At 43.9% G+C, this 14,071-nt stretch overlaps 1 protein-coding gene across 1 annotated transcript in view; it reads left to right on the top strand.

The window, feature by feature from the left end:
- The window catches only part of ACVRL1 (activin A receptor like type 1), a 178,713-nt gene that overhangs the window by 103,019 nt on the left and 61,623 nt on the right, over positions 1–14,071 (top strand). The window contains exon 6 of the mRNA XM_082245497.1: positions 9,925–10,071. Within this exon, the coding sequence (XP_082101623.1) occupies positions 9,925–10,071 (147 nt within the window). The remainder of the gene's footprint in view (positions 1–9,924; positions 10,072–14,071) is intronic.

Here is a 14,071-nt window from a genome sequence, read left to right on the forward strand (position 1 = left end):
GGCAACCAGCCTGCATGGCCGCCAAAGACCCGATCAAAGCCGCATTCGGCTCTGATCGGGTCTCCATGTAAAAACCCGGAAGTCATGTCATGGGTACTGGCGACAGTTTTAAAAAAATTACAGCATTCAAAACAGCCAAACTTGGCATTTTGAATGCTTTTAAGTGCAGAGGAGGGGTTTTGGGTCTTTTAGACCCCCAGATCCCTCCACAAGAGTACCTGTCAAGAAAAAAATGTTTTTTTTTTAAATGTACAAAAATATCAGCGCATATTGGCCGATACCGATATGCATTGGCCAAAATATCGGTATCGGTATCAGCAACGAAAAACTGATATCGGTCGATCACTAATTTAAAACATTAAATCACTTCCTCTATTGTGCAAACACAGAAAACATGGGTCATAAATAAATATGTTGAGTAACATCATAAACTATATCATCAAAAAAGATTATTAAATACAAAGAAAATCCCACAATAATAGCTCCCATTTAGCGTTACCAAACTTAAGTAGCTTCTAACTCACCTATAAAAAGGACACACCAAAAATAATTAGGGCACTGAGCATTAAAGGCTCCTGTAGGCCACCTTTTAAGAAGCTGTTCTAGTCCAACCTGCATTTGGCTACGCAGATATTTTTATACACTGCTCAAAAGAATTAAAGGAACATTTTCTAATCAGAGTGTAGCATCATTAAATTAAACTCCTGGGATATTGATCTGGTCAGGTAAGTAGCAGAGGGGGTTGTTAACCAGTTCTGGACTGGAAGGATTTGCCCCCTTAATGACCAGGCCATTTTTTTTTGCGATTCGGCACTGGGTTACTTTAACGGACAATTGCGCGGTCGTGCAATGTTGTACCCAAATAAAATTGATGTCCTTTCTTTCCCACATATGGAGCTTTCTTTTGGTGGTATTTGATCACCTGTACAATTTTTATTTTTTGCACTATAAACAAAAAAAGAGAGACAATTCTGAAAAAAGAAAAAAAAAAACAATATTTTTCACATTCTGCTATATAACATTCCCCCCCCCCCCCCCAACAAAAAAAAATCAAAATAAAAATTTTTCATCTTTATAGGCCAATTTGTATTCTGCTACATATTTTTGGTAAAAAAAAAAAATCACAATAAGTGTATTTTGAATGGTTTGGGCAAAAGTTATTGCGTCTACAAACTAGGGGAAAGATTTATGTAATTTTTATTTAATTTTTTTTTTTTCTAGTAATGGCGGCGATCTGCGATTTTTAGTGGGACTGCGACATTGCGGCGGACAGATAAGACCTCTAACTGACATTTTTTACACTTTTGGGGGGACCAGTGACATTAATACAGTAATCAGTGCTAAAAATAAGCACTGTTACTGTAATAATGACACTGGCAGGGAAGGGGTTAACCTAGTGGTGATCAAGGGGTTAAATGTGAACCTAGGGGAGTGTTTTCTAACTGTATGGGGGATGGGCTTGTGAAAGGATCACAGAGACCTGTGATCCTTTATAGAAGGATTACAGGCGCTCTGTGATCATTTCAGAGAGAACAACGTTCGGCTGTGTTTACAACAGCTGACCGGTGTTCTCTCTCAGCGGGTGCCCGGTGGCAATCTGTGCCGCCAGTCCCATGCATCGGCATCCCTGCAGCCTAGTGGGGGCGGGCGCATGCCCCAGGACCGCTCCTGCGAGCCGAAGTACCCCTACATCGGTTCGTGCAGTCTAGCAAGTCTGCCGCATTTGGATGCAGTTGAAGCCCAAAATCAAGGTAGTTCACATCATTGCAGTGCAGTCCAGCGCAGATAAAAAAAAGTAGAGCATGCTGAATTTTTCTGCACCGCAAATGCAGGGAATGCCCTACAAATGTGCTACAAATGCATTTCAAATGCACTGTGCCCCTTTAAGCCAAGCCCAAAAACGTATAGAAACATATAAAAAAATACACTGCATCAAGTGTGCATCAAGTGTGCATCAAGCGTGCTTCAAGCGCGTTTCAAATACATGTAAACGTGCATTCAACGTGTAGCTATGTGCAGTTTCAGGTGTGAATGGGCCCTAAGATGAACATAGGTCTCAACTAAAGAACTTGAGCACCCATATTACTGTGTGACAGTTGTAATAGGCGATGTGGTGTCTTCTCTAAATACAAGTGCCTTTCTACAGCTCATTTTCAGACAGTCAGGAAAGCTGACTGCACCACCAAGGTGCCCGGCCCATTTTTTATGTAGTTTAAAGTCTTCAATAACTAGTGTAGTAAGTAGCTGTAGTTAAGGCATGAGAAGTGTGTCAATAAATCAGGAGTAACCTCAGGGTTAATCCAAACCAAAGGAGTTGTCATACATATTTCTGCATTTTCCCAGCACGGAAAAATTGTAAAGACCTGATAAAATTGTTAGTGTGTGTTTTCATCAATGCACTGCAAAAAGTCTTACGTGCTATATTTTGGGTGCATCAGTCTGCACTTGCCATTGAAGACTGTTTCAAAAACAGCTGTAGCACCCTCCTAGGTAGGTGCTAGAGAGTGAGTATAGTTTTGGCTCTGCCTGCCTATCAGAGGAGCAGCAGGCAAATTCTATATTGCTTTCTGCCTAACAGAGAGCAGGATCTGCTCATGGTGCTCAGTATGTGATTCATCTGGTCTAGGGAGTGTTTCGCACTGGTCCAAAAGGGAGGCATATTGGACAGTGGAGGAAATCTGGCCAATGGATACACAGGCTTTGATACAGCCCTAGTGATTGTCACAGACTGCTATCTCAAGGCATTGTGGGGTGTAGAATAAAAGCCAGGAGCACATGTGCTCGGGGTCTTTGGCTGGTGAGCAGAATCCCGGAAGGAGGGTGGCAGCTGCCTCCTCTTCTGCAGCAGTTGGTGTACGGTCACAGGCAGTCGGCCTGGAGAGCCAGAAGGAAGGAGCTGAACCCAGAGGTCCAGAAGAGCTGACTAGAGGGGTTGAGACACTGGAGAACCTGGAAAAACAGTATCGTGAGTACAGGGGATCGTGTCTAAGGGCCTGCCCAGGAAGGGGGCCACCCCACAGTAGAGTAGTCAAAGGACTGGTTTCAGCTGGTGGAGTGAAAGGGGGTGCTAGGTGAGTACCCTAAAGATAAGTGCTAAGCAAGTGTCTATTCAGGAGCTTTACCTCAGATTCATCTAGTGGCAAGGTGAAACTGCGGCCTAGCCGCATCCTCAGATAGAAGTCCTCAGCATTGTGAATAGTTCAAGTTCTGGAGTATCCCACTCATCTCTTCTTCCATCCCCATATGAAATAAAATAACAAAACAACAACCCCTAGACTGTTCATTGACTGAGCCAGAAAGTAAAGTGTTAAGTTTCTTCATGCAGTTGCTACCGGTAACCCAGAGGGACCCGAAAAGGTGAGAAATGCAACAGCCCTCAAGGGGGCAGTGCTACACAGCGCTATCTCCGTAGCGCTACCCCTGCAGGAGCCGCTGATATTTTTATTTGCCCAGGTCTCCCACTGTTTAATCCGCAGCCAGTCACAAGGTATTTTTCACACAGCCAGGTGTACACATTCTTCCACTCATTGTCTCCAATAACCAGTCTAGGGGATTCATTTTTTTGTTTTATTTGGAGAAATTGGATAGGAAAAGGGATTCAGTATGATACTCCAAGTCAACTATTCACACTAAGGACAACTCTCTCAATAGGACTGTGTAGCAGACTGTACAGAATAAAGCAAAGTCCCTTTTTAGTACAAAGAATTTAGTGGACCCTACCTTTTGAAGACACCAGGCGGTGTCCCCTTTAGCTTACACCCAGCAGCTGACTCCTAGCACCAAGAGGGGGATTTAGCAGCACTAGTCTCTAGGATTCCTTTAGAGGGTCTGTACTCACAAGACCCTGGTCGCAGATCATCTTCTTCTGTGATACCAGACAGGATCTGTGGATATCCTGCCTCAGTCAGCTCTCAGGAGAAACTTTGGTTTCAGCATCAATGTTTCAGGCCCTCAGGTCGCCCACCTGAGGCCATATGGCAGCCTGTGCTGAGGAGGGGCAGCAGGCCCCCCTCCCCAAATTGGACTTCTCTTTTGGAGGAAGACCCAGAGCCCATGTGCTCATCAAATATAAATTCAGACACCCAGCATGCATTGGGCCCCTCCCCTACTAATTGGCCAGGGTTGTATGGATATTCATGCTCTAATCTGCATGGTTTCTCCCACTGTCCAGTACATTCCATAGCTGCTAGACCAGTGTAAAACTTCTCAAGACAGAATAAGAAGCAATCAGAACACACTGAGCAGCCTCTACTAAACAATTACAGTACTCTGTTAATCAGACAGAACATAGATTTTCTTACCGTCTCTCTGTTAAGCAGAGAAACCAAAAACTATGATATACTCACTTTAGCATCTACCTAGGAGGGCACTACACAGGTCATAAATGCATGTCAGAATACCACAACACAATGCACATTAACACATACATTTTGATGTGAACAAACCCTTAGTGTAATCAATTCTTTGTTCATTTTTAATTTTGTATATAATCTGTATAAAATATTAATAGGGTCACCCTGTCATCTAGGGTAGAACCCCATGATTCTGTGCCTGAATATATTCTGTACAGCAGATAGGATTTTCTGAAAGGATATTCTGTATATTATTTTGATGAGAGCTGGGAGACAGCTGGATTAAGCATGACAGATATATTCTGCAGACCCAGATAAGTCTTGTATGAATGTATCAATGATAAGAGATGAAGAAAGGAGAAGACAGCAGCACACGCCAAAAATATTACTATTCCCTGGGAAAACTGATGCATAGAGAAATGTGTTTTGACCATAGCGATTAATTACTTTTCCACTTTATTTTTATACTGTTTCGATAGGTCCGTGGCAGCTATAGGCTTCAATGCACATTACCATTAAGGTCTTATCTAAGGCTTAAAGAAAATGTCAGTCTAGGGTACTGAACAATGATGCATGAGCAGCATGCCATAATACTCAAATTGGAAGGCTTCTAACTCTAGAAGGCAGGGCCAAGTGTTTTTTTTTATCAAGCAGAATGCCTCAATACACATCATACATTCTCAATGACATTGCAGCAACACTTCTGTCCAGCAATTCCTTAACCACATGAGGACCAGGCATTTTCTGGCACTTTTTGTATACACGTGAAAATCAGTTTTGTTTTTTCTACTAGAAAACTACTTAGAACCCCAATACACACACACATATATATATATATATATTTATTTATTTATTTATTTTCTATATATTTTTTTGTTTTTTAAAGCGGAGGCCCTAGAGAATAAATTGGTGGGTTTTCGATTTTTTTATGTCACTCATTATTTGTGCAGCGTTTTTTTTCCCGCTCGTTCACGGGCATCCCGCGAGTGTAAATCTATCATCAATCACGATGCCTGCCGACCCGAAAAATTGCAAAAAACACTTTGCCTCCTAAGAGGCTACCCGCAGTATGCTTGCTCTTCGGCTTTGAAAAGTTCTTTTATAGACAAGGTGCAGGGCCACCCAGTTACGTCATGTGATGTCAGAAGGGGCAGTGCCACCGGGTGACATAGCCCGTTGGCCCCACCCCTTGCCTTTAAAAGAACTGTCAAAGCAGAAGAGTGGCATGTGGCAGGTAGCCTCTTAGGAGGTGAAGTGTTTTTTACATTTTTTCTATTTTTCCGGTCTGGCGGGCGTCGTGATTGACGATGGATCTGCATCGAAGGACACAATTTTTTTTTTCTTTTTTCTTTTTATTAAAGGATTTCCTCAAAACTTTTCCTGTGGTTTTTTACTTTTTTTTTTACACTTATTTTGGTGAATGGGTATGAGTTCAATGTACCCGGTACCCATTCACATGGGCGGCGAGTCAGGATCTGGAGCCCCCTTGTAAAAGGGGGCTTCCAGATTCCGATAAGCCCCCCACCCCTAGACCCCTACAACCACAGCCCAGGGTTGTCGGGAAGAGGCCGTTGTCCCCATCAACATGGGGACAAGATGCTTTGGTGGGCACCCCAAAGCACCCTCCCCATGTTGGGGGTAGGCAGCCTGGTATGGTTCAGGAGGGGGGGGGCGCTTGCTCGTCCCCCCCTTTCCTGGCCTGCCAGGCTGCATGCTTGGATAAGGGTCTGGTATGGATTGTGGGAGGGACCCCACACCGTTTTTTATTCTTAATTTTGGTGTGGAGTTCCCCATAATCTATACCAGACCCTATACAGAGCACTTTCACCCCCTTCCTGCCCAGACCAATTTTTAGCTTTCAGTACTTATTGGCATCTATGGGAAATCTTGGTCAGCTTGACATAGCACTACTCCAGAAACATGAGTGATAGGGACACAAAACTTGGGGAGCACCGAGAGGGGATCCAAGACTACAACATATCCATACATTTTAAAAGAGTATGCCTGTACACTATACTGACTGCACTAAACAGACTTAACACACTATCTACTAACTACCTGCCTAATCTCTATTGTCACACACTATACACGGCTGTCGTTTAAGCAGCAGCCTTATATAGTGTGGGGTGTGGACTAAGCCCCTGAGCCAGGATTGGCCAAAGGCACTCTGCCTTTGGCCAATCATGGCTCTCACAGTACATTGTGCGTTGATTGGCCAATCATCAGCAATCAGTGCACTGCAAGAGCGCAGTGCATTATGGGGCACTCATCGGCGGGCGAACTTTCCGCTGAGCGCCCCATTTGTTCATGTGTTCAACGAACACACGAATAGCCGATGTCCGAGACAAACTTACGTTCGACTCGATCACACAGCCCATCCCTATTAGCCACTCCCGTGCCATTACAAGAGAGCCAACAATCCTCTTTAAAAAAACGTTACTAGGGTGATACCTACCTACAGCTGCAGGCATCATCCCGGTACAACCACTTGGAGTCAAATGAAGGAACCAAGTATGTGATTTGGCAGCAAGTGGTTAACGCAGCCTCCATTAATTCAGTCAGAAGAGAGATCAATGGTAAGCTGACAACATTTAAAATAATGGATGCTGAGTGGACATGATGCTTGTGTGTTAAGGCCCATAAACATAATAGATTAAAACACATGCCAGTGAGGCTGGCAGCATGGCTGACAGCACAAATGACACAAGCAACTTTGTTTTTGTCACAAATTGATGCATTTACCACACTGTGTGCTACTTCACCACAATGATAGAAACAAGGGGAGGAATTCAGAGAGCATTCCTAAAAGTAGAAAACATGTCATCTAACACCTTTTCCTGATGCCGATGTAAACTAAGCCTGAAACCTAACCTCAGCTTAACCTTAACCCAATCCTACCATTTATAGAAATGTTATCTCTAAATTTGGGACTATATAGGCACATAGTAGTGGTCACAAATTATATTAAAATGGTATGTCATTTATTAGTACAAAAAAAAAAAAAACACAATCACATTCTTCTTCAGAGGTGTCACAAAAGTAGCCCAAAAAACTGTCATGGGTATAGCGATTGTAGAGCATAAGAATGACACTGTGTATAAATGTAAGGTTAAAAAAAAGGGTATTAAATAAATGTTGATGCCCACAACATGTAGGCCTTCGGCCATCAAACAGAGGGACCCCAATCCAATGCCAGGCCGCAACAAAAGATCCCCATAGGTTAGCAGGAAACTGGAGGGTTGGACCTTGTGTAGAGCTTTTAAAAGCCCGGATCTGTATGTTGAAGCACACCCACAGTTTTTAGGTGACAGGTAGTGAAACACCATCCATGCTGGGGGATTGCTATAGATCCTGGTAAATATAAAAGGAGTGGAAGATATATTTCTCACATTACTGGCAAACAGAAGGGTTTTGTGTTCAAGCAGCTCACATACATGGCGACCGATGGAAACCTATCCTCAGCTTAACCTTAACCCAATCCTACCATTCAGGGCCAGGACAAAGGGTGGGCAGGAGGGGTGGCTTCCCTGGGCACTGTGATATCATGTGAGGTAGGGGACAGGCACCGCAAGGAGATGGGGGGGGGGGATTTGTGTTGGAAGGGGGAATTTGTTGGGACGTTAGTGGGTAAGTATTGGTCTAGGAGGGAAAGTTCGTTCTAGAGGGATTTATGCTGGAAGGGGGGATGGGGGGGAGGAGATTTGTGCTAGGAGTGGGGATTAGAAGTGGGGGGGGGGGGAGAAGATGTGTACTAGGAAGGGAAATTTTAGGGGTAGAGGATTTGTGCTAGGAGGGGTGAATTTTTTAAAGGGGTTCATCTGAACTGAGGGAATTTGGGGGCTGGAGGTGAATTTGTGCTTGGAGGAGGGGGAATTTATGCTTAGGGGTAAGCATGCAGATCAGCGCTCAGTGTGTTTGTGGGGGGGAATTGCTGACACATAATGCTCATACATCTTGGGGAGGGGGGGGGGGTCTCGGTTTGGCATGTTTGCCCTGGGCTCTAAATGACCTTGTCCTGGCGCTGCTGCCTTTTACTTTAAAATGGAAGTAAACCTATCCATTTAACAGTTTCAAAAAACAGTTACATATCCAGCACATGCTGGGAATGTAACTGTCCCATTGGTTGTGCTCTCCCCCCAAACTGTCAAACCATCCAATGGCTGATGTCATAACTGATCACATGTGCAGCATTATGGCAGTTGTAGATTAAACAGAGGCCAAGATGGCAGCTTTCTTGGCTGAAAACGATAGGAGGGTTTACTTCCACTTTAAATGTTCACCTAACCCTAAAAAAACTATAGCGGGAATGTTTACATATCATTTCCAACGCTGACCCCTTAGGGCACAGGTGTCAAACACAAGGCCCACGGGCCGAATGCGGCCCCCCAGGCCATTTCATGTGGCCCTCGCACCTCTCCTGCAGCTGCGGCACCCCCCTTGTCTCCGCCCCCACCTTTTCTCCATAGTCGGCAGAAGAGGACAGAACTCCTTTGCCAGACCCTGTGTTTCTCTTTGCTCCTGCAGAAAGGCTTGTCTTTGAACCCCCCCCCCCTCCTTCTCAGCAGTCACAGAGGAGGGCAGAACTCCTCATTCAGATTCTGCACCTCCCAGTGCAACCACAACACCACCTTGTCTCTACCTTCCCTGGTCTCAGCATTCAGCAGACTCTGTAAGCAGACTCCAGCCCTTCTCTGGTCCACTCGCATCTTCTTCCTGGCAGCAGCACAAGGTAAGGGGCTGCATTGTGATGTAAGGAAGGGTGGGGGACTCTTTACTTATGATGGTGGGGGGCTCTTGACATCTCATGTAAGGGTGTAAGGAGGGCGTGGGGTGCTCTGGACATCCAATCTTACAGACATCCAATCTTACAGATATAACTGGCCCTTTGAGGACGAGCATAATACTAATGCGGCCCGCAATGAAATTGAGTTTGACACCCCTGCCTTAGGGTCACCAAACACATTACAATCCGACCGTACAATCTTTGTACAATCAACTTTTGATTTACACAAAAAAAGTAATATGCTAGCAATGTGTATCCAGGTCAAGCAGGCCCTTGCACTACATAGATTTTTTTTTTTACTTACTCTGCCTAGAAATGAAAAAAAAAATGACTGGCTTTATATTTCACCAAACAGAACAATAATAAAATAGCAATAAGCAGAACAGGTGTGAAAGGAATCTGTAAATGTATCCACAAAACTAGCAGAAGAAATCGTTTTATTCAATAGTTTTTATCTTTTCTTGATGGCTCCACATATGGTATGATTCTTGTACTACTTGCAATGAATATAAACTTGTTCTTTTTTTTTTTTTAAACCTTTTTATTACAGTAATCATTTTTTTTAGTATGATCAAATTATCAGACAACAAATTTTGGAAGTTTGTTGAATATGTGGTAACAAAGGAAGAGCTCTGTACAACTGTATTTTCTCTTTTTTTTTGTAGTATGTCAATGTACTATATTTCAGATGAAGGTTGGTTAGCCGTTATGTCTTATGGCAACATTTGAAAAAAAATGAATCTTGATGCACAATATCAGCAAATGTAAGAGCCTGCTTTTTATTCTCAGGTAAGGGGCGATATGGGGAAGTATGGAGAGGCACATGGCAGGGGGAAAACGTGGCCGTAAAGATATTCTCTTCCCGAGATGAACAGTCATGGTTCAGAGAGACAGAAATTTACAATACGGTCTTATTGCGTCACGAAAATATCTTGGGTAATGTACAGTTGCTGGATTTTATTTCATTTTATTAATTACTCGTTTTACTGCTAAGTTGTACACTGTTTTGTTCTTCAGTGCATAGATATTATTAATGCTTCCCTAAAATATTTTCTACAATCCACTTTCCATGAATTCCACCTACTAATCACACATCATTTCCAAGAAAATATTTGTAAATCCTAAGGAGTTTTCTAGATATTTGAATTAGAGGGTATGATTTAAAAAAGGAGTAGAAAATCGCTACCTAAGTAAAAGTTCTCTACTCTTTTAGTAATTTAAACCTAACTATAAATAAAATTATCATCTAGACTTAAATATTATAAAACATTTATAACAAACACTCAATATTGTATTTTTACTGAACACGGGTTTTCACTGAAAATGAGGTCAATTGATGAAAAACTGAAATCCACTTAATGAGTTGGGTGTTTCGGTTAATTCAGATGTGGTTTGACCTGCCCTGCTGTTAAAAAAGGAAAAATGTTGCACAATTTTAATTTTCCTTTCTTCACAACAGAACAATGTTAAGGTACAGTACAATATGACCTGATCAGTGTCTCTCAAGTTTATACACCATATGTTTACCAATACAACTTGATTTAAAGCGGAGTTCCCCCCAAAAGTGTAAAATCGAATTTGCTTCCTCTCCCCCTCCGGTGCCACATTTGGCACCTTTCAGGGGGGGGGGGGGAGGAACAGGTACCTGTTTTTGACAGGTACCCTTCCCAACTTCCGGGAGATGGTGCCTCGGCCCTGTCTCTCGGATGTTTGGCCCCCTCCTCCTTCCCCCGCCACCGAGCCAATCCAAATGCACAGCGCATTTCACGCATGCGCATTAGGGACTCGCCCGTAAAGCTGCAAGGCTTTACTGCCGGGTTCCCTCACCGGCAATGGCGGCAGCACCAGACAGCCGATGGAAACATCGGCTGCGGTGCTGACATCGCTGGACTCCAGGACAGGTAAGTGTCCTAATATTAACCACTTCCATGCAGGACAGTTACACCCCCTTCCTGCCCAGGCCAATTTTCAGCTTTTAGCGCTGTTGCATTTTGAATTACAATTGCGCGGTCGTGCAACACTGTACCTAAACCAAATTTATGTAATTTTTTTCCCCACAAGTAGAGCTTTCTTTTGGTGGTATTTGATTGCCGCAAGGTTTTTTCTTTTTTGGTAAACAAATAAAAAAAGACCGAAAAGTTTGGGAAAAAAAATGTTTTTTTGTTTGTTATAACATTTTGTAAATAGATACGTTTTTTCCTGCACTGATGAGGCCGCACTGACAGGCACTGATGAGGAGGCACTGATGGGGTGGCACTGATATTCAGCACTGATGGGCACTGATAGGCAGCACTGATATGCAGCACTGATGGGTACTGATATGTGGCACTGATAGGTAGCACTGATAGGCAGCATTGGTGGGCACTGATAGGCAGCACAGATGGGCACTGATAGGGGGCACTGATGGGCACTGATAGGCAGCACTGATAGGCAGCACTGGTGGGCACTGATAGGCAGCACTGATAGGCATTGATAGGTGGTACTGATGGGCACTGATAGGTGGCACTGATGGGCACTGATAGGCGGCACTGATCGGCACTGAGAGACGGCACTGAGAGACGGCACTGATGGGCACTGATAGGCAGCACTGGTGGGCAATAATGGGCACTGGTGGGCGGCACTGATAGATGGCAATAATGGGCACTGGTGGGCAGCACTGATAGATGGCAATGGTGGGCAGCATTGATAGGGAGGGCACCACTGGCAGGCACCCCTGGTGGTCATGGGTGGGCATCCCTGGTGGCTCTAGTGGCACCCCCCCCCCCAGGGTCTGCACTGGTAATCAATGTTCTGATTACCAACACAGACCCCCCCCCCTGTGATCAGTGAGTAATTAGCAAAAAAAATGCTTCAAACTCACTGATCCCCTGGCTGCAGCACAGATCGTTTCTTCTTCTCCTCACTGATAGGATCTGTGTGAGGAGAAGAAGAGATCAAAGCCGTTACAACGGCTGTATTTACATTACATAACGGCTGTGATTGGACACAGCCATCATGTGATCAGGAGGGCCAATCACAGGGCCCTCCTGCTAAAACTTGTTGCTCTGTGTCCGAGGGACATAGGCACATCGAGATCACACCGCTGCGCGTGCCCACGGCGGCGCAAACTCGCTCCTTCTGCAGGACGTTCGGGAACGTCCAATCAGAAGGGCGAGACTCCCACCCGGCCGTATATGTACAGTGGCTGGGTGGGAGATGGTTAAAAGTCAGCAGCTACAGTATGTGTAGCTGCTGACTTTTAATTTTTGGAGGGGGAAGGGGTGAGGCTGGAACACCGCTTTAAGTCAGATTGTAAGATTGTACCCCTTTATTTCTAAACTCTCTAGTGTTTGGAAAAAAATCTGTAAGGATTTTTAACGAATATTTGTTAATATTATTTAATCATGATTTCATATTTTCTAAATTAAATTGGGCCTAATATGTGTATGTATAAATGTGAATTAGGAACCTTAGATTGAAAGCTCCTTGATGGCAGGGACTGATGTGAATGTACAATATATATGTAAAGCACTGCGTAAATTGACTGCACTATATACTGTAAGTACCTGTAATAAATTAAAAAGTAAACTAAAATCTCTGAAGATATATGATGGATTGTGAAGTTGTTCAGAGAGTAGAAGCACCCCTTGAACTTGTCAGGGCCACTCCTAGGCGAACACTAACCCGAGAAGTTCCAAAGATTTGCAGAAGAGTAATTGAAGTTTATAATACTGGAAAGGGTAACATAAGAATTTTTAAATCCTTCCAAAGTTAGGAAAATACTTTCAAATGATGCAATTTAAGCAATATTGTGATTCTTCCTAGGTGTAGGTTTCTTATTAAAATCAGCAAGGGCATGTGAAGGCATGTAAAATCACAGATACTGTATGTAGCAAAGGATTGACATGCATCTCTTTTGCTTTATCAAATCTCTTCTCATGAGTCTACCATAAGAAAAGAATAAACAAAAGTTATGCTCATGGAAGTTAACCATGGAGAGAATCTTTGTTCTCCAATACAGACTTAATAGTGTGCCTATCAGGCCTGTGTACAGCATAGACTAAATAAAGAGGTCTGGCTAACAGATAAGATATGGTCCTAGGAATTGAGGCTTTACCTCTACAAGGCCTCCAGGTCCCGGACCCAGACCAGAACTTCTTAAAGCTGAATTAAACTTTGCTAAAGTTTTTTTTTTTTTTAATGGGTCCCCAGGCGGTTTATGCCATAATATGCTAGTATGCCGCATTTACTAGCACTGTATGACATGTCTTGTCAAATAAAGCTCTCACATGCTGTGCTGCTTGCATTTGGCATTTCCATCTTCTCTCTGTCTTCTTTCTGGGTTTGCTCCATTTGGCCACTTGTATAGGATACAATAGGGTCTCTTCTGTCATGAAAACAGGAAAAAGGGAATTTTGTTCCACTTTGAAATCTGAGAACTTTAATAATGTCAGAGACACAAGCCCTGGAGCCCCTTATCGCATGTATGAGAAAGGTGGCACATATACACTTTTCCCAATCCTGCTTCACATAGGAGGCCATCTGTATGTGTGGTAAAGCATAAAAGAAACTGGGTCATACAACATGACTAACATCTATGGGATTGGCTACACAGGTGATTAACCGCTTGCCGACCGCCGCAAGTACATTTACTGCGGCAGTCAGCCCCTCCTGGGCAGAGCGACGTAGTACTACGTAGCTCGCCCAGGAGCCTGTAGGGGGCGAGCACGCGCCCCCGGAGGCGCGCTCCCGCCCACGCTCATTCACGGGCATCCCCGCGCGAGTAACTGGTGGCTCCGATGTCCGCCAGTCACTCGCGATCTCCCACTGGAGAGGGAGAAAGGCAGGCGGCTGATGTAAACAAAGCCGCTTGTCATTCTCCCTGGTGTAACTGCAGAGATCATACGATCCTTCTATGTAGGATCGTATGTCTCTGTGGTTACATCAAAAGCCACGC

This window comes from Pelophylax lessonae (genome assembly GCF_965119305.1).
Source record: "Pelophylax lessonae genome assembly, chromosome: 2".
Classification (NCBI taxonomy): domain Eukaryota; kingdom Metazoa; phylum Chordata; class Amphibia; order Anura; family Ranidae; genus Pelophylax; species Pelophylax lessonae.